Below are 22,104 nucleotides of genomic sequence, written 5' to 3' on the forward strand. Positions count from 1 at the left end.
TCCCACTGTCCAGTAAATCTTTTCTGGGGTAATGATTAACTCCCATTTTCCCATTAATCTTTTCAGTGGTAATGATAAACTCCCACTGTTCAGTAAACCTTTTCAGTGGTTATGATAAACTTTCACTGTACAGTAAACTTTTCATTGGTTATGATAAACTTACACTGTCCAGGAAACCTTTTTAGTGGTTTTGATAAACTTTTATTGTCCAGTAAACCTTTTCAGTAATAGTGATTAACTCCCACGTTACCTTTTCAGCAGTAATGATTAACTCCCACTGTCCGGTAAATCTTTTCAGTGGTAATCATAAACACCCTCTGTTAAATCTTTTCAGTGGTAATGATAAACTTCCACTTTCCCATAAGTGTTTTCAGTGGTAATGATAAACCCACTGTCCAGTGAACCTTGTAAGTGTTGATAATAAACACACTAGAGAGTACCCGCCAGCTTAGCTCAGTAGGGAGAGCATTGGTCTACGATTCGCAAGTTCCATCCTTGGGCGGGGCGTATGTTCTCCGTGTCGATTTGATAAAAGACATTGTGTCTGAAATCATTCGTCCTCCACCTCTGATAATTCATGTGGGGAAGTTGGCAGTTACTTGCGGAGAACAGGTTTGTACTGGTACAGAATCCAGGAACACTGGTTAGGTTAACTGCCCGCTGTTACATGACTGAAATACTGTTGAAAAAACGGCGTTAAAACCAAAACAAACAAACAAAACACTAGAGAGTTGCCCTGTATTTCCAGATGCTGAACCAGCTGTATATCGTCCTTGGTTATACCTTGAATATTGTTTACTTATGTAGTTTGTGATCTCGGTTCTTACATATTGTGAATAAGAATCAACTAAAGTTCTTTGTTTGTCAACAATTTGTGTTTTTGAATTTAATGAGAAAGCATATGTTGGAATAAAATTTGAATAATAATAGACAGTCTTACATTTTTATGCCTATATGTTCATTACTATATTGCAGAATCTGACGTATGGACAGTAGAAGAAATTGACAGATACACCCGAGCAATATTAACACATGACAAGGATTTCTTCAGTGTTTCAAATGATGTAAGTAATATTAAGCAAGTAGGATTCTACTGCACTTGGATACATTGATCTCTAAAAGCCCTAGAATGTTAATGCACATGTTGGCAGGAGAGCTTTCATCATAGATACTGAAAAGCTGATGTAAACAGTGTTGTCTTAATGTATTTGATTTTTATATTGTACTCTCTCTTTTGTTAGAGGTTACATAAGATTTTCCGAGTATATGTTAAAGAATTTAAATGAATGGTGGAGGTATAGCCTATTACCATAGTCTGACTAAATGGAAAGTACATTTAAACCAGTGCTTAAGACCATTTGGGAACAGAAACCACCTGGTTCTAAACATCTCTTGCTTCATATCTCATTTTAAACACAGTGATTTTTAAAGTACTAGCCACCTGCATGTGAATTCCACTTGTGGCTTTCAAAAGAGTGGTCTTTATACACAAGTGTGACTGTATTTAATTGAAAATTGATGCTTTCTATGAAATGAATACCAGAAGTTTTTTCTCTTTAAAGGTTAAGACAAAAACAGTACGTCAGTGTGTTCAGTTCTATTATCTCTGGAAGAAGGTACTTGTTGATGATCACAAACGTCTGCGAGCGATACGGCGCCGTAGAGAGCAAGACTATAACTTGCGATCCACTAGGCAGCAACAGGGTATAGAGACCCAGGAGGTAGGAGTCGAGGACCGCAAGCAGACGGAGGAGGGACAGCCTGGGGAGGACGGTGAGACAAGGGAGTTAACTGGGGATGAAGATTCTCTGTCTGAAGCGAGCACATCTTGCGGAACATTTGATGACCCAAATGTAAGTGGATATGATGTACATGTATTTGAAACCGGTTTACTGTATTATCTAGAATTAAGATATTTTTATTTATACGAGATAAATTGAAAGAAAATGACACTGTTCTGTTAGATTCTGCAAATTGTATCAAAGTTTTACTTGTTTTATTTGTATTTTGAAGTCTCCAGATACCAGTTGTTAGGCACAAATGATTTTGAAAATATAATTCAGATTGAAAATTAACATTGATTAACCTATAAACTCAGGTTTGAAACTTGATTTGTGTTTACAGGAGACAGAAGAGATGCCAATAAGAATACCTAGCCCAGCTCCGAACAGTTCACCATTGTCATTCACATGTGATTACCCAGAATGCAATTCTGTGAGTGTTTTGTAACTTTCAACCGGATGTAGAAGTGTAACATTTAACAGTATTATTGTCTTGTCATTTTCTAGGGTACAGTTTGACTTTTGAATAGTTCTAAAATAAATTATTTGCTTCAAATTAATTTATCATTTCCATTGAATTAGGAAATATCCCAGTTTTTTTTCTCTGTGGTCGGGGACTGGATTTGGGGGCGGATAGAAAAGGTATTTGACTTGTAATAGCAGGTCTGTATTAAATTTTAATTTATTATTTCTTTGTTGTTGTTGAATAAGTACACAAGTACCGGTACGGACAGAATATCTTATTATGTCTGTAATGTGATCTCTTCTAAGTAACAAAATTTTAAAAAATGATGTATTTTTAGAATAAAAAATTGAGGTGGATTTCCTTTCTAAAAAATGATCATGTTGATTTATTACATGGTGCTGTTTGTTCTTTCTTAGAGTTTCTCATCAAAAGGAGCACTAAATGCTCATGTAAAAATCCATGTGAAGGTCACTAAGCCAGCCCCACCACCTCCTAGATATGAAAGAAAACCCTCACCTACTAGATCACCTGTACACAGCGACCAGCAGGAGGAAATGTTTCCTTGTAAATTGTGTGGAAGGTACGTATCTTATTGTGTATACTTGCATGTGCTGGATACCATATTGACTGGTGAATTTCAGATTTTAAGGCTGCATTGAAGTTTGGACAAAATTGACTGCCAGTTGCTTTGTTATAAGATCAAATTAAAAACTCTACAAAATATGTTCCATGATGGCAGTGGTGGCCTAATTAACATTAGGGTGCCTGCCTCACATGTAGAAGGCTGGAGTTTGAGAATGACTATTAAAATTATGATTCTTCTTGGCTCGGCTGTCGGCACAGAGAGCTAGGTTTTAGTATAATGTTACTGGGTTTTTGTATAATTTGACTGGGTGGGATATCTGTTTGTGTGTCTATGGCATGATATTCAAGAGAGGCAGAACTATAAAGTTTGGCATTGTGCTCACTGTGCGAGGCGGAACTGTAAAGTTTGGCATTTTGCTCACTGTGAGAGGCAGAACTGTAAAGTTTGGCATTTTGCTCACTGTGAGAGGCAGAACTATAAAGTTTGGCATTTTGCTCACTGTGAGAGGCAGAACTGTAAAGTTTGGCATTTTGCTCACTGTGAGAGGCAGAACTATAAAGTTTGGCATTTTGCACACTGTGCGAGGCAGAACTATAAAGTTTGGCATTTTGCTCACTGTGAGAGTCAGAACTATAAAGTTTGGCATTGTGCTCACTGTGAGAGTCAGAACTATAAAGTTTGGCATTTTGCTCACTGTGCGAGGCAGAACTATGAAGTTTGGCATTGTGCTTACTGTGAGAGGTAGACACTTATTATTGACTGAAAACTTAAAAAGATGCTTAACCAAAACACACACACACAGGCTGTCCCCACACATATGCACATTTCTACCTTGTGATTATACTTGCATATGCCAAGACCAATATTTCTCCTATCGTCAGTAAATTTCAGTAAATTCCAAAACTTGAAAAGACTAAGCAAGGTTCTATATTTACTTTTGACAGGGTGTTTGGCAAGGTGAAGAGTCGCAGTGCTCATATGAAGATCCACCGACCTGATCAAGATAAGGAGAAAGAGAAGAAAGCCAAATTAGCGAAGCAACAGGCAGCGGCCGCGGCAGCTGCGGCGGCAGCAGCAGCAGCATCGTCAAATATAGATCCCATGCTTATAGATCCATTATCATTTTCCGCCTTACCCAACGGCCCATCTCAATTGTAGCCTTGTATGTGTTATACATTTGTCTGTATCATATACTCTTTTAATTGGTGCTTGTAGACAGTTGATAATTGGCCTGAATGGGTAAATTTGACCTGGTCTTTAACATCTATTTCATTGTTAAAATCTTTCGTAATGAAATCATCATTTATTTTGTGTCATTAACTCCAGTATTGTTTATGTTGTAGTATTAAACTGCAGCATTTAAATTATATCAGACAGTGTGATGAAATCGTGGTTTGGCTGTCACCCATTTTTGCCATATTTTTTCTTATCAAATTTTCAGAATTGTAATTTCAGACAAAAAAAATCATTACTGTAACCTATTTTGTAATTTAATTTCAGAATTTATACCATAGATGTCACACATAAATTTTGTAAGTTGATTTGGAATATATGAAACATTTTCTAAGGGCAATTGTCTGTCTTTATGAAGTGGGAAGCCTTACCTATCCATTTTTTAAAATGTGTTAAATTATTGTTAAAACTGTTAGATAGCATGATTAGCAAATCCAAAAGTAATTATAGGGCTACACAAATATTTTCATTGGAAGATGCAAGACTGAGCAACTAGGTGTTTTCTGGAGAAAATGTAATAGAAAATTCCAGTATGACAAATTTCTGTTCATCTCATTGTGTTATTGATATATGTTGTTGAGAATAAATGTTTAGATTTTACATGACCAGGACATTGTGTACACTGTAAAATTTGTTTATTTCTGCGGATATTCCCTGGCGGGACTTTGGTTGCATTTTATAATCATTTTAAGTTTAAAGACATAAGGAATTAGAATTGAAGTGAACTTTAATAGGGATGTATATTATTAAAGATTTGTTCTTAAATCTAGAAATGTCTTTGGAGTTTTCTTCTAAATGTAGTTTGATTCTCAAATTGATACTTAAAACCTGGACTTAAACTGATACTTACGAAACTTTCTTTGGTAATTTATAGCCTCTGTGCCCTAGTAGTTATGGTCACTGACTTAGAATCACTTGCCCCTCACCTCTATGGGTTGGAGCCCAGTTTTAGTTTAGTTTGTACTAATTTACTGTAACTCAGTTGTAGGAAAGCATCGGGCTTATTTGAACTACACTTTAAGAGTCAGTTTCCTGGAAAAACCAGTACTGGTGTGAAATGAGAAGCTTTGGTTGTGACCCATGGAGAACTTGCTGAGTGGCAGCCAACTTAACCACTAGACCACTGAGCCCCATTTGGTTCATCATGTAAGGAAGCCATCCAGCTGACCTCAGGAAGGTTATTGCCTGTGCGTATCTTGGAATTCCTCTGCCGTTCAAAAAAAAGTTGAAAAGCCCCCAATGGCCTGAAATGTGCTGGTGAGTAGTTGGCTGGTGGTGCCTAAGTGGCTAAGTCTAGGTGACTTGTGACTAGGTGCAACTTGAAAGTCATCAAAACAAACAAATGTACCTTGGTAACTTTCTTGAAATTCACATTTCTTTCTCTTACATATGCTTTTAACACCTATGACTAAACTTAATGCAGTTCTTTGAAAACTTAAATGTCTGCAGAAATAAACATGTTTTACAGTATTTGAGCCGCACCATGAGAAAACCAACATAGTGCGTTTGCGACCAGCATGGATCCAGACCAGCCTGTGCATCCGCGCAGTCTGGTCAGGATCCCTGCTGTTCGCTTTTAAAGCCTATTGCAATTAGACAATCCATTAGCGAACAGCATGGATCCTGATAAGACTGCAGATGAGCAGGCTGGTCTGGATCCATGCTGGTCGCAAACGCACTATGTTGGTTTTTTCATGGTGCGGCTCATTTGTTAAAGGCAGCTGAATCTGTGTGGTTTTGTCTTCATAAAGTGTGTTTTATTTTATTGTTACCCGTATCAGTTTTCATGTGCTCTAGATATGCCATTTTTAATATCTTTTCATAGTTTATATAACCAAAAATTTGTGATGTGTATCTGTTTTTTCTTAAGATTTTAATTGTTTGTGTTTTTGTATTTTTATGAAATGTAAAAATTGTTTGTATATATTGTTGTAGAGTAAATAGAAATTTGTGAATATTAATTGCTTTTATGCAATTTTATTTCTTTGATCTCCTTTAGGTGTTTTTTAGAAATTCTCCAAACTGTGTTTTCCAGATATTTTCGTTTTTGTGTTCGTGATACGCATCAAGTTAATGAAAAATTTAGTTTTATGTTTTAATGAAATTGTTCACTATGAAAATAAGGTGTTTTAATGAAATAGCACCTTGAGGTTGGGATACCTGTGCTATAGGTTTTAAAGTTTTGTTTTCTGTAGTTTTCTTCCTAAGTTTCCCCAAAATTTAGAATACCGGTATTACAATAAAAGCTGTTAAGTGCTTATTTAAAGACCCAAGACAGATTGTACTGTTGATTTTCATGTTGATTATTAAACATGCTTTGTGTGAAAAATGTTAGAAACTGGTTTTTGCTTTGTTTGACAATTTGAAGGCGGCCTCCATGACTGAGAGGTTAGGTCACTGACCTTGAAATTACTTGCCCCTCACCCTTATGGTTTGTGGTTTAGAATTCTTTTATGTAAGGAAGTTACAAACTTGGCTTAAGAAAGTTCGGTGTTCTACCAGGTGCCCATATGCCCCTCCAGCATTAAAAAGCTGGAAAGTCGCCATATGACCATAATTGTGTTGGTATTAGATAAAACCCAGCAACAACAAAAAATCAGCATTAAGGAGACCCACCCAAACTAATGTTTCTATTTTTGTTGGAAAAGTTAGTTTTACAGTATTGATTCAGTCTTATCAATGCATTTGCATTATAAAGATACATTCAGTGCGAAATGGCAGAAATATTGTAACAGAAATTAAAGAAGGGCCTTTAATTCTACACCTTTCAACTCCAGGTATAAATATACATGTAATATCATTGTATTATGAGAATAATTTTCATGAAGTTAAAGACGGGAAAAGTAGGATGTCTTGGGTCTTAAAAGGGGCTAATGGCACATTCTCCTATGCTATTCAAAGTATTAGGCAAGTGTTTCTAAATCAGTGTGAGAAGATTTAGCTTAATCAGCATGTTTTTGTGCCATATGGTAGCCAGTTTTGAGTATATAAATATTAGAGACTTTCGCAAACTCTTTCTTTAATCTTCCAGATTTTGCCTCTTTCCTGGTTAACTGTTGAAAAACAAAAATTATTTAAAGTGATTTAAGAATAAGTACTGTCTCAATATGTAAAAGAGCTAAATGAAAGTTTTATTTTATCTGTGTTATGTTTTATAAGTGTGTAAAACAAGTATGTCAGCATATTGTGATACCAGCAATCCAATATAGTGTCTGTTGTGTAGAGAAAACCTATTTTGTGTGAATATGTGCAATACTGGAATACTGTGTTTATGGTGAATTTTGTTTTATTTAATAATAAAAAGTAATTGATAACTTTATCAAAACATTTCAGAGTTGGGAATGTTTAATGAAATTCATTTTAGAAAATTGTATGTATATATTTGAGTAAATGCTTTTTATGTCATTCTTGAAACTTCTTTGAGACTTTCTAGTCATTGAAACAGAATTACTATAATATTTTGGATGGCCTTTCTTTTCTTTTTTTAGCTGACTTGAGCATGAAGTGCTCACAGTGAGCTTTTAGGATTATTAGATGTCCACCCATTCCCCATCAGCCACAATGTCATTAATGAACATCTCCAAAACTACTACGCTGATTTCAACCAAGCTAAAGGACTAAAGGATTGTTCCTTGGGTGGTCCACTGTCAGATTTCTTCAAATCTAGGCCATGGCTGCTTGGGAGTAGGCCTATATGGCTGTAGTGAAAACTTTGAAAATATTGTCCAATGAAAAGCGGGACCAGTTTTAAAATAATTTAGCAGTATTTTTCCTTGTTTCAGAAATACTCGATCTAGCTGCCAATGTCAGTCTAGCAATCCAGGGCCAATACGGTCCTCATGTTTGGGTGACCCTTTACAAATCTTTTTTTCTTCAGAATTGTTGGCTCAGTGTTGAAAAAATTTCTTACAAATATTCCTATGGTGACCCACAAACAAGATTGTCAGAATTGTTCAGATCTGTCAAAAAAAAAACAACCTATAGCCATTAGACCTAAAAAATATTAAGGGATAAAATAGCATCTCTTAAACTCCTGGTATGATTTTGAAATGCTTTTGACACCTATGTTACTTTGATGAACCTATACCAAGGTTGTTCAGATTATTCAGATTTGTGAAATATCATTGCTGCTAGGGGGCTTGGTCACTTTTCCCCCAGTGAATATAGTAGGAAGTTAAAATAGCTTTACTGATATGCCAGAAACATTCATGTTTTAGAATAATTTCACATAAAATTAATTTTCGGTGGTTGAACAGAGATTTAATAATTACTTCTGATGCTGTCAATTTACAGTTACTTCTAAATCTTACATCTCTGTAGATGACCCTGTACCAAATATGCTCAGATTATTCTTACAGGTGAAAAAGATGGCCTCAGAAGGTGTGGTCATTGTGTCCCGTTTGAGCTATGATACTTTGGTGAGAGGTCTTGGGCCATTACGGCTCCCTTGTTTCGTAACACTGTCTTTCATGGACCTTTTTACTTTATGTTTGCAAATCAGATAATCTATCAAATTTAAGACAGATATTCAAAAAAAGGTTAGTTACAGAACATGAATCACACAGTAGATAGAATTTGGGATATACTTATTATACTGTTTTAACTTTTCATAGAAATAATTCATATTTTTTATGTTGGTATTTTTTTAATTGCTGGAAAAAGTACATTTTATGAGAAGAAAAAATGGGTCCAATTTTAAAATGGCAAATTTGTCTTTATTGAAACCTCACTTGGGCATAAGTACACTATAATAACCCTGTTTGTGTACTTCGAGTTTTAAGATTTGCAAAAAAACAAAACAAAACACTAAGAACTGCCATCAGCTGCTGTAGGCCTGTTGGTAGGTGATAATATTTTCTTTGCAGAATCGAGTATCATTCAAGCATGGTAAATTTTTCAAACAAGCATTCCTGTTTTGTCTTAATCAAGTAGTTAAATGTTTTTCGTCTTTAACCTGTACAAAACAAGAACTGTGTATGTTCAATTAAGATAAAGGTATAATACACCTGATTCCAAAGTTAAGTTTGGCAAACAGTTTCAGAATGCAGCCTTGCCATTGGTCAGTTTTAAGTGAGGGCTCAGAATCAACCAATCAGTTGCTGGAATTTTGACACTGGTACCCAGGGATCATCCTACAAGGCGATTTGAGCAATATCGTCGCTTTAAAGTCGGCCACTTCGCCTGATTATCGCCTCCGGGCGAAATCCAAATCGCCGAGTTTTTCAGCAAGTTATTACCTGTTTACTTAAAGTTGTAAAAGTTTATGCATATTCTAGATTAAATTATCGGTAAATCCATAGTCAACCCCGCCTACTCGCCAGTCAAACTTCAGCCAATCATAGCGTTAATATCCACACAGTGTCAATCAATTGTAAGCTGCCGCCATTTTGAAAATTTTCAATCGGCGTGTAAAAAGCCGATAAACTTAACGAGAGCATGATCTTATACAACAATTGTATATTATTCTTTCATTTTATTAAAGATTACTTCAAAAATTATTTCAATTACCATGATTACGGTCAATTTCTGCAAATGAATTGCTCGGGTACTGTGGATTAAAAAAATGATTTCGCGGACGTCAGAACTGCCGTACAAAATATTGTAAAAAGATCGCCATTATCTACGAGTTTGATAAAAAATAGTAAATAAATCAATTAAATGTATAAACCTGAACAAGTTGATGCAAAAATCGGGCATTTTAAAAGCACGAGAATCGAAAAATGAATGAAAATTTTCACGGCGTTTTGATTGTACACCTGTTAAATTTACGAGTTTCGGACATGTAAATTTCGGATAAAAATTTAAAGGAGACTTTTTCATAGCTAAGTTTATACTTTATTTAGAAATTCATGAAAATCATAATGCAAGAATCAATTTCCTTAAATAATTACTGTTTATAAGTTACAGCTAGACCCATAAAAAGTGGATATATATAGGCAGAAAACTGAATGCTATGCCGATTCTTCTTAAATTCCTAAACTTCTCCCTAAATTCAGTGGAGGGAGAAGTCACTTCTACCTAAAATTTTGACCTAGGATGATCCCTGTGGTACCCTGTAACTTTGGACCAGGTTGTAGTCGTAGATTTTTCACATAATTGGATAATCACAAATTGAAGAAACAGAAATAAGGAAAATGAGTGAATGCAGTCTAAAAAAGTCTGAAAAATGTGCAGTTAATCTGGCATAAATCTTTTGGGAAAACATAATCATTCAAAATGTTCTATAAAATGTTTTTATTCATTAAAGCAGTGAAATTGCTGGACAAGATCATTGCATCTTTTTTTTCTAACCAAGTTTAATGAAAGATTTTATATATGATTTTAGTCAATGATACATTTTAGTTTAAACATTTTTGAAGGTGTGTGGTTTAGAAGTTTCTTTATTTTAAGCTGAATACAGCATTTTAAGCAATCACATGGTGTGCAATAGGTGTGGATAAAGTACTAATACATTTGTATTTTATGAATTGTTTAAGAGTTTTTGTATGAATTGTTACAGACAGTTGTGAAAGACTAAGAACAGTGAACATAAATTTGGAATGAAATAAGGCCAGTGGATTCCATTTTGTCAAATATAGTAAACAAAGTCAGCTATGGAATGAATTTGCTTTCAGTGATTTTATTTTAGTGCAAACATAAAAGCTTTGCCAATTAAAAGGCTTTTTTGCATGTGTGAAAGAAATTTGTATAAAATGGAACATTTTTTTCAATTTTGTATTATGAGCATATCAAGTATTTGTTACCCGTGTGTGCTGTTTTAACATGTAATACTTTAGTGACAAAATAGTTGCTCATCGTATAGCCTTATAGTTCAGATCTGTGTATATTCCTGACTGTGTTTACTGTTTCAAAACAGAGTTTGGAGACCATTCTCAAAATTCCAGCATTCTGATTGGTTAATTCCAAGCACAAATTTGAAATTGACCAATGGCAAGCTTGCATTTTGAGACTGGTTTCCAAGCACTGAAATAACCTTGGACCCTGGACTGGTCTTGATTGCAGAGCTTGAGAATTTTCAGTTTTATGTTTATTTGTCAGAAATCTTGTCTATGTTGGTGCAGATATCAGACTGGTAGTTAATTGGGCCTGCCTCCAGATGTTCATCATAATAGCAATATATCAAACTGCAACATTCATATTTTGCCCAATTTTTACACAGGGAAAAATACATTTTTGGCCATAAAATTGACAGTATTAAAGATATCTTAGAATTTGAAAAGATCTTGAGAATAGTGTATACTTTATATCTGAATCTTGCCTAATAAAGCAACAATTTATTGAAAAACCCTCTTATTGACTTGCTGGATCAAACAGTAAATTTCTAAAACTCAATCAGTAACTTAGTTTGTAACTTGCGATCTCTAACAAATGAATTTACATTCAAAATGTTGAAGATCTTGGTATACTATGAATCTGGAGGCTTGCGCCTTTAAAATTCAATACAGAAGTGAACATGTTAATTTATGATTAATTTTGAAATTTAATTTGAAAATCTCTATATGAAAATCGTTTTCTATGTTTTTGTGTATGTAAGTTTGTCATTATACAAGCTTGCAAAATCATCATATGTGTTGTATATGTTTTTACGTAGATGGCATATTTTTCTATTATCTTCCAGTTTGTGTTTGCTTTATTGATGCTATGTTGTTCTGTTATGGTCTAAGTAAGGCAGAAACATTTTTGGACCATTGCCAGATGTTTGGTTCCCATTCTTTGCATCTGGTTTTAGTTTTCAGTGATTTCTTAGCACCCTGTCTGGGTCCTGTTGAGAATGACCCAGTAAATGGCAGAAGTATTTGGTTCCCATCCCTAGCAGGAAGTTTGATGGCTTCTGGCCTCAGTAATTGTAATTCCTTGGCTTTTATGCCCAGTGTTAAGGAAATGGAAGTATAGTGAAAAAAATACAAATGTATTCTTAAATTAATTATGAATCAAGTAAGTATATGTAATTAGATTCCAGCTTCCAAGTTAGATTTTGTCTTTGCCAAGTTATACCAGTCCAAATTTTTTGTATAGTTGTTTATTACCGGAGCCTAAATACCTGCCAAATAAGCTACAGAATGGGAATCAAGATCTGGCATTGAAAACAGTCTGGTCTTTGCTGCTGAAATTTCACACAGACAGTTGTCTCGTAAAACAAAAACTAAAAGGGAAAGTTAAATTATCCCTTTTCCACATTTAATACTAGGGCATTTGAATATTGAGCAATGGAAGGCTTTGATTCTTAAAACAAAATAGAATAGTGAAGTATTAAGAATACTTAATTTGAAAATGTTACAGTTCCCTTGTATAAAAGCTTTTTGGAGATGGTAAAATTCTCGAGTATTGAGTTGATATATAACTGTATAAGAAGGAATGTCTCCGGAAATTTCTTATCTTTCAGATAAGGGTGATATGGTTTTTTAGCTCGACTATTCAAAGAATAGGGGAGCTATCCTACTTGCCCCGGCTCGGCGTGAGCATCACACAAATGTTAAAGTTTGCGTACCACCCCAAATATTTTCCATGTCCATTGAGATATTGCTTTCATATTTTGCATACTTGTTTACCATCATGACCCCAGTCTGTTAAAAGGAGGAGGCAACTCTATCAAGCATTTTGACTGAATTATGGCCCCTTTTCGACTTAGAATAAATGTTAAAGTTTGCGTACCACCCCAAATATTTTCAAAGTCCATTGAGATATTGCTTTCATATTTTGCATACTTGTTAACCATCATGACCCCAGTCTGTAAAAAGGAGGAGGCAACTCTATCAAGGATTTTGACTGAATTATGGCCCCTTTTCGACTTAGAATAAATGTTAAAGTTTGCGTACCACCCCAAATATTTTCAAAGTCCATTGAGGTATTGCTTTCATATTTTGCATACTTGTTTACCATCATGACCCCAGTCTGTAAAAAGGAGGAGGCAACTCTATCAAGCATTTTGACTGAATTATGGCCCCTTTTCGACTTAGAATAAATGTTACAGTTTGCGTACCACCCCAAATATTTTCAAAAAGTCCATTGATATATTGCTTTCATATTTTGCATACTTGTTTATCATCATGACCCCAGTCTGTAAAAAGGAGGAGGCAACTCTATAAAACATTTTGACTGAATTATGGCCCCTTTTCGACTTAGAATAAATGTTAAAGTTTGCGTACCACCCCAAATATTTTCAAAGTCCATTGAGATATTGCTTTCATATTTTGCATACATGCTTACCATCATGACCCCAGTCTGTAAAAGGAGGAGGCAACTCTGTCAAGGATTTTGACTGAATTATGGCCCCTTTTCGACTTAGAATATGCTTATTGTAATGTTGAAATTTTACTCATTGCTCATATTATACTATCAAGCACTGAGAATAGTCGAGTGCGCTGTCCACTGACAGCTCTTGTTTCTTTACAACTTGATACAAACTTGATACAGCATCTGAATAAGAAATAAATCACCAGCAGAAAATATCAGGCTGGTGAAAAGTGATGGGAATCTGAAAAAAAATCCTTGACCTCAAACGTGTAGAGACAGCTGTTTGATTATGTATTGCCACTCTGTATGATATACTGTGATATAAACTTGGGCCCAAGGTTATGAAACTTGTGTTTGGGGTCCAGTCTGAAATCTTATGCATCTGACTGGTTAATTCCCAGCTCAAGCTTGAAATTGACTAATGGCAGAGCTGCATTCCGAGACTGGTCTCCTAACCTTGGAACCTGCTTCTGTGAGTTTGCATAGTTTGCTGTATACGGCAGCTTTACTTTCTAAACTACATAAACTGATAGTTACATTAGATTGTGTAAAAGCAAATTATCATTGCTTGTAATTTGATTGTTCATGTTATATATAATTATTTCATCACAGATTATCATTTTAAAAACTCACTTTAAGCCAAAACTTACAAAAGTTCATTCAAATGGCTGAGGGAACTTTTTGTCATTTTCTGCTAAGTTATAGTAATATATATATATATATACACATGTTAGTCTGTTTAAAACAGGAGGACATTGATGTTTTTGAAATATTTTTATTTCACTAAATATATTTTGTTTCATTTACCTGTCTATTCACATAAAATTATACCATTCATAAATGGACTGGCAAGTCTATCTAATAAAAAATAATTTAACTGCTGTGAAACTTCATATGACATTATGGATGATTTTCATTGGTCAATTCTACAGACTGGTCCGAAGCTGACAGCCTATGATTTTCATTGGTTGTTATTGCAGACTGGTTCAAAGCTGTATTACATGTTACATCCAGTGAATTTCATTGGTTGGTTCTACAGACTGGTATTCCGCCGATTGTTAGTTATAGTGCACTTTTGTTATAAACCATTCTCATTTATGGCAGTATTGCTATCATTTACAGTCTCTTATAATAAAATGCTCAGAATAATGAACTCTTCTTTCTTGTGTTTTTAGTTCACCATAAACACTGAAATCAGTATTTTTCTTGCATGCTGGTGTTTTTGCCTGTGCTGGATAAAACCATCTTACACTCAAGGGTAGTAAGATGACTCACATGCTGTAATTAGTAAATGAACGTGTTGATTCATACACATACACCAATGTAATAAAATAGTGCTTAAAGAAAAAACATTCTTTTACTTTATTTCTTCTATTAATTGAAAAATACTACATGCAGGAAAAAAAATCTTGTCACTAGTTGAAGATGCATATGAAAACAAGCAAATTCAATGAATTGGTATCCCCTGTCGAAAGGGTTTGTGGTGAGGAATGGCAAAAAAATATATCCGCAAAAAAGTTAATGATGTTAATAAGAAGCAAATAATTTCTTTAGTCAAAATCAATTTAACAGAAAACAAATGTTTAATTAAAGAGTACATAATAAATGTATGATACTTTGATCCTGACTAAAGAATTTATTTTGAATGGGATATGCTTACTGTAATAAGCTTAGCTTTTAAAATTAAATGCAGTTAATTGAAATGTGAGCTTGAAGTTTAACTGGAACGAAATATTGTCTTTGAGTGGTTTGGCACCAGGTGTTGCTGTTTAACATGTACTTAAAAGAACAGATGTCCTTAACAGAACACAGGTAAGATATCTTGAACATGTCTGAGGGCAAGGTTTGTGCAGTCACAACTTAACATGTTGAAGGTTTGAACATTTAAAAAAAAAAAAAAATGGAAATATATATATATATATACATATATGTATATATTTATTTTTTTAGGGGGTGGGGGTGCAGGGGAACGGGAGAGGAAACAAAATTTCACATGTTGATTATAAATTTTGATTGAAAATTAAAAATGAAAAAAAAAAAAAAAAATGGAAGAAGGGTGAAGTTGGGGGTGAGGGGCAGAGGATGCATGATCAGTGGTGGGCATAACTGGGTGGAGAAGTGAGGTGGGGGAATGGTACAACTTGGAAGGTTTGAAAAAAAAATGGAAAAAAAAAATTTGGGTGGAGAGGGGGAGGGGGTGTGACCAAGGCAAGTGGGTGACCAGGTGTGGGTGCGCAACTTCACATGTTTATAATAAATGTTCACAGAAAAGAATGAAAGAAATTTAATGAAATTCTGCCAAATGGTAAGTTTGTTATGTACAAATATGTGGATTTTTAGACAATTAAAGGGCAATAACTCTGAAGTTACAAAAGAAATCCGTACAATATTGTCTGTGCACAACCACATTGTAGTACTCTAAATTCTGTTAAAGTTTCATAGTTCTAGGTCAAATATATCAAAAGTTATGATGCAGAAATTGCCATATCTATAGATCTATAGTACCCTATATAGTTAACACTAGAAACTTCTAAGGGCCATAACTCTGGTGTTACTTGGGCAATCTGTCTGAAACTTGATGGGCCCCATAACATCATAGTGGTGAACATATATATGAAGTTTGTTCAAAAAAAATCTTAAGGAGGTAGGTTACCTTCATATTTGTATGTGCGCATGTCCAACCGGAAGCTAACGTGACGATTTACGACGACGTTTACGACAAATTAAATGTGTTTGTATATTCATTCTTCTGAAAACAAATCATGAACCTGTCTTCGATCTGATGCTTTATGGTTTAATAATTCAGAAATAATGAATAAATTGCCGCAGAAACGCTTCAAAACAATGTTGCCTTAAAATGACGTCACTGACGTCATGACGTTACGTGTCAGTTACCGCGCAAAATTAATAGTTTTTATCTTGAAAGTACGTAATTCTGTGCATTTTTTTAAATTTTAACTATTTTCAAATAACCATAATTTGCTGAAATATTTTTATGAGTCTTTTGCTCTGAATAAAAATCAATATTTTGCTTCTTTTATGTAGTTATATTGAAATGTTTTGCGGAATGTAAGAAAATGGATGATGGTAACCAATGTTATTTGGAATATAGTTGGGTGAAAGGTTACTTGTTACGGCCATTTTCAAATAAAAAATGTAGCAGTTTGATTTGTAATACCAATTTTTCAGGTTCCGTTGATAATTTGTTACTTATATACTAAAACTAAGACCTAATATTGTTCAAATTTCGGTAGAAAAAATGTGGTTTCTTGAACTGAATTGATGTTACCATGGAAACGAAGCCCGTGACCTATGTATCTAAATGTAAAATTCAAAAGCGTTGACACTGGTCTATTTAAGAAACACTGCTTCGGCTTTTTATTTTCATTTCAACAATATCCATGAGAATAATAGCAGCATGCTGAACGATTTTTCCATGAAAAATGCCAGACGAGGGGTACTGCTGTAAGTATTCTAAGCTGTGAAATTTGTTCGAATAAATGCAAATAACACGAAAATATAACTTACGTTAGAAATAATATGTTTTATAGCTACATTAACTAGAAAGATAATCTTATTCAATATTTTTTATAAGAAACTACGACAAAATTCAAGATATAAGCTATTTTAAACATCTCTGTTGCCATGGTTACTTTAAACTTTAAGAAAAATAGGGTACTATGTAAAGTGCTTGGTATTTTGCTAATAATATTGCCCAATTATTCCATGTTGGTCATTAACAGAATGGCACTGAAGCCGTCGAAAACCCCTATTTTTATACATAGTTGTTTAAAAATGAGAGAAAATGCGTTACCATGGAAACACGAGCCCCGCGACATATACATTTTAAGTTTTTATTAGAAAGATAACGTGCATACTAGTAAAATTATCAATTATGCAGACTTCTACGGATATCAGTGAAACTAAAATACACTGAAAAGTGTTAAATATCCGTATTTTCCTTCTTCTTTCAATATGAAATACCTTTGGAGGGTCATGTTCTTCAAACCTGGATAGAAATTGAACTTGAAGGGACAGAGACAAACGAAATTGTGATTGTAGCAGTTAAAACTTCATATTACACGAAATACAAAAATGTGCTGCGGTTCAACTTACTTGAATTTACCCTTGTAACAAGGTAACCTACCTCCTTAAGGAATGATTTTTTGTGGGGAGGGGGAGGGGTGTGATCAAGGTAAGGGGGTGATACCAAATGGTAAGTTTGTTATGTACAAATATGTGGATTTTTATACAAAGGGCAATAACTCTTAATTTACAAATAAATCCGAATGAAATTGTGTGTACACAACCACATTATGGTGATCTAAATTCTGTTTAAGTTTCATAGTTCTAGGTCAAATATATCAAAAGTTATGATGCAGAAATTGCCATACTTATAGTACCCTATATAGTTGACACTAGAAACTTCTAAGGGCCATAACTCTGGTGTTACTTGGGCAATCTGACTGAAACTTGACGGGCCGCAAGAACTCATAGTGGCGAACATGTATATGAAGTTTTAAATAAATATTCCCAACCATTTCCTAGATATGGCTCTGGACGAATGGAAGGACGGACAACGCCAAAACTATATCCCTCCGACTTTCGTCGGGGGATAATAACTGGTGCTTGGGTTACTGTTTTGTGGTAACTCGGCAGAGCCTTGTTACCACCTAGAGTGAATCAAGTAATTTCAAACCCATATAACTCGCATTTATTTTATATTTAGAATTTTAAATCCACAAAATCATTTCCACACAAAATAACTGTTTTGCCCTAATTTCATGCCCTCAAAAATGATTTTTCAATATTTGTTTCTTTCTCTCATTTGTGTAGTCTTCCTATGGACTATCATAGTGGCATGTGCAAAGCTGCATTCCCTGAACAGTACAGAGGCCCTTTATTTATGAAACATACTAATGTCAGCATGAAATTACACAGGGAGTATGTTCCAGAAGAACAAGTTTGCCAAGAACAAGCAAAGAATTTGCAACCAGAGATTGATCATCTAAAATGTGTAGAAATCTTGAGATAAAGAAATAGTTTGCATTGCTGACTAATAGAATACTCTACTATTCATTTCTCAGGAACTATAACCTTGGATCCCTTCTCTAAATTCTGGTTTGTTTAGTTTTGCCCATTGTTTTCTCATTAGTTCAAATCCATTATTCTAACTGGGGATCATATGCCACTTTTTATGGAGTTGAATTCTTACAGTGTATCAAGAAAGATTCCATTTACACCGCAATATACATCTGCAGGTGTCTGTAAATCATATTTTGTAACCTGTGTAAATGTTAAGTTCTGCTCAACCAAGGGCTAGAGGGCGTGGACAGTAGCTTGCATTCCCACTGAGCCTGCAACATTTTCATTTATGTCTTGTTGGGTGACCTGTGTTTTGCCACTTTCTATTTTATAGAAACAATTAAAAACAATGTTGGAATTCAGAATTTTATTTTAGTTCTTTCTAAATGACTGAAATAATTTTCTTCCTAAATATACTTCTAAACACTTGTGTAAACAAAAAATGAACAAGATGCAGCCATATCAAAAGTTGCATAAAATACACTATACACAAAAAAGCACACAATTTAAATAAGCTTCAGCTATGTTGATGATGCTAACAGTGGATTTCACACCCATAAACAGGTAAACAGACACTAAAAAGACAAGAGCTCGTAGAACACGAAATGCCCCCCTTGATGCATTCAGTAACTGCACAAGGAACAGAAATTATTTTGTCACTGTGCACTGAATGTTAGACGTACTGACCTCAAATCAATTATGGGCCATAAGTGACCTTTGTATCAAATGTGATTTTAGATCAAAGCATTCTCTAGTTGTTTGGCAAAAAAGTTGCACTGTTTTGGGTCAATGTGACTTTGACCTACTGACCTCCAAATCAATAGGGGTCATCTGCTGGTCATGATCATCCTCCCTATCAACTTTCATGATCCTAGGCCCAAGCATTCTCAAGTTATCATCCAGAAAAGGTTTAACTGTTCCAGGCCACTATGACCTTGACCTTGAACCTACTGACCTCAAAATCAATATGGGTCATCTGCTGGTCATGACCAACCTTCTTATCAACTTTCATGAACCTAGGCCCAAGCATTCTCAAGTTATCGTCTGGAAATGGTTTAACTGTTCCAGGCCACTATGACCTTGACCTTGAACCTACTGACCTTAAAAATCAATAGGGGTCATCTGCTGGTCACGACCAACCTTCTTATCAACTTTCATGATCCTAGACCCAAGAGTTTTTGAGCTATCATCCGGAAACCATCAAACTGTTCCGGGTCACTGTGACTTTGACCTACTGACCTCAAAATCAATAGGGGTCATCTGCTGGTCATGACCAACCTCCATATCAACTTTCATGATCCTTAAGCACAAGTTTTCACAAGTTATTGTCCAAAACAGATTTAACTGTTCCAGGTCAATGTGACCTAGAACTTTGACCTCCTGACCTCAAAATCAATAAGGGTCATCTGCTGGTTAGACCAACCTCCCTATCAACTTTCATGATCGTAGGCCCAAGCATTCTCGAGTTACCACCTGGAAACGGATTGGTCTCCGGACCGACCGACATACCGACTGACAAACATACCCGAAGGGGGGCATAAAAATTTGGCATGAAAATAACAACAAAATGTACCATAATTGCCAAATAGATATTTCGTGTAATGCTTGTTGTGTAAAGGGTTTTCCTTAATTACATAGCAATACCCTGCCAATATCTCCAAGCATGTCTATGCTTGACACAATATTTTCATCATAAAATAATTGCACTACAGAATTTGTCATGGAGTCTCAGGTCACACATCACCACTGCAATATTTTTCATGCATCAAATAACACCCCACTTTTCACAGGATCAACAACGAACCTCTAATTATGCTAGTATTAAGCCGCAGTACAAATTAAATATTCTGACATGTACAGGTCAAACATCTTGTACAAATGGCATTGAAATGGACTTCAAATGAACATCAGTATCAAAACATATGAAAAAAATATGTGGACATATTAAGATTCATGAATCAATTTTATTGATGTTGATATTTTATGACAATGATTTAGAGAACATTAGATTTGTACTGCATAACTACAATCATGTAAGCTTTGACCTTTTTCTAAATTTTTACAAGAATTTTCATAATTATAGAAATTTGGGTAGGGTATCACAACTTGCAATCGTGCTGCGGTATAGCATGATATTATGGTCTGTACCGCAGTACCTACTGCAATATTTTTCTAAAAAGGTCTGCGGAGCCATATACTTGTTTTTTTTTTAATATTGTTTTTCTTTTGTTTAAAAAAAAACTGCCTTCATTTTTAAGTTCTTTCCTGCTTAATTTATGTTTGCAGTAAAAAAAATAGATCTTGCTGTGCATATGACAGAAATGACAAAAAATTGGCAAATAATTATTACATAAACTGATAAAACAACATCATTTTTACAACTATTTGTTGAAAACAACATTTGAAACTACACATTTCCTAACTTTATCAGTTACTTATGGTTATGTCCACAAAGTACAAGGGTTGATCTAAAAGTAATGTCACTGGAGCCATAAAAATGTGTATGATGAAAAAGAAAACAATAAAAATTCCTGCCCAAGTACCTTGATGTATTTGCATTTTTGAAAATATATAAAACATGATTGCTTACTATTCAAGATATCATCATGCACAGAAAGCATGGTAACAATAATTACCGCAAGTCACTGACATTATTAACATTAGAAATTGATATTTTTGGTACTAAGTTATAAATAACAAACCTTAGCACTACACAGCAAACTTTACAGTTGATCGCTGGAAGAAGTAACTTCATGTCATTATAATTTCATATGATTAAGAGTGTTATTTTGATATCAATTGGCGATTGTCTTGGGGTTTTTTTTCATTTCTAAAAGAAATGTTGTTTTTGCATGTGGCGAAATGTTGTCAGGAGTGAAATTTTAAGAGGAAGCAACCCTGGGAAACAATATTTACTCATGTAATCAAAACTGAATTAGCTTACATCATGATATAATTTCTATAAAAATATAACAATGAATAAATACGCAGTGGACATAGTGACATTACTTCTGGATCAACCTTCGTATTAATACACATGATTTACGTCATCATATGCACTGCAATCAATCAACACCAGTAATCTGGTAAAAACCAAATTTCATACATAAATACTGCATAAAAATCATAGATCACTTTGTTTTTACTCTTTTTTTATAACAACAAAGGAAGGTTCTTTCTGAATGCCAAAATACTGACATAAATCCCGAAACATACCCCTGTAAGTATATACAGTAAAACTTGGATATAGTAAATGCATCTGGACATTTGAACTTTGTTCCATTAGTTGCATCCATATAACAAATAGTTAATCATATATGAATGTAAAGTCACTTAATATACCAGATTTATATAGCATTCTTTTCATGCTAAACATGTTCAAAGTTGCTTTACATATAAAAGCAGCCAGTTTAGATGCCAAAATTAATCCTCTATAACTACAGAGCAATCTGACCAGGAGCAGAGGTAGAGAAAGCCCATATAACAGGGACTGAGAAACCTTTTAGATACTGGCACTCCAGTTAACTTAGCCTAGCTCCTTTTGACAACATGACCCGTCTTTAGCACTGATACACAAAAAGCCCTCTTTCCTGGGAAGAACCATTACTGGCCTCTTAAGTGGGTGGAAAACACTCAAAGGTTTAAACAGGTAAACATTATACAGATTTTTCTTTATTTTCTTTTTTAGAGGCGGCTTCGTGTGTATCGGTGCTATACAC

At 34.6% G+C, this 22,104-nt stretch overlaps 1 protein-coding gene across 5 annotated transcripts in view; it reads left to right on the forward strand.

Annotated features, from left to right (window-relative positions):
- Positions 1-14,453, forward strand: part of LOC123541716 (uncharacterized) — a 47,050-nt gene extending 32,597 nt beyond the window's left edge. For all 5 annotated transcript variants that reach the window (XM_045327274.2, XM_045327283.2, XM_045327292.2 and 2 more), the window contains 5 exons: positions 976-1,064; positions 1,563-1,853; positions 2,125-2,214; positions 2,664-2,827; positions 3,778-14,453. In XM_045327274.2, the coding sequence (XP_045183209.2) occupies positions 976-1,064; positions 1,563-1,853; positions 2,125-2,214; positions 2,664-2,827; positions 3,778-3,991 (848 nt within the window). In that variant the 3' untranslated portion in view covers positions 3,992-14,453. The remainder of the gene's footprint in view (positions 1-975; positions 1,065-1,562; positions 1,854-2,124; positions 2,215-2,663; positions 2,828-3,777) is intronic.
- Positions 14,454-22,104: the final 7,651 nt, after the last annotated feature.

The sequence above is a fragment of the Mercenaria mercenaria genome, chromosome 1 (genome assembly GCF_021730395.1).
Source record: "Mercenaria mercenaria strain notata chromosome 1, MADL_Memer_1, whole genome shotgun sequence".
NCBI classification, from domain to species: Eukaryota; Metazoa; Mollusca; class Bivalvia; order Venerida; family Veneridae; genus Mercenaria; species Mercenaria mercenaria.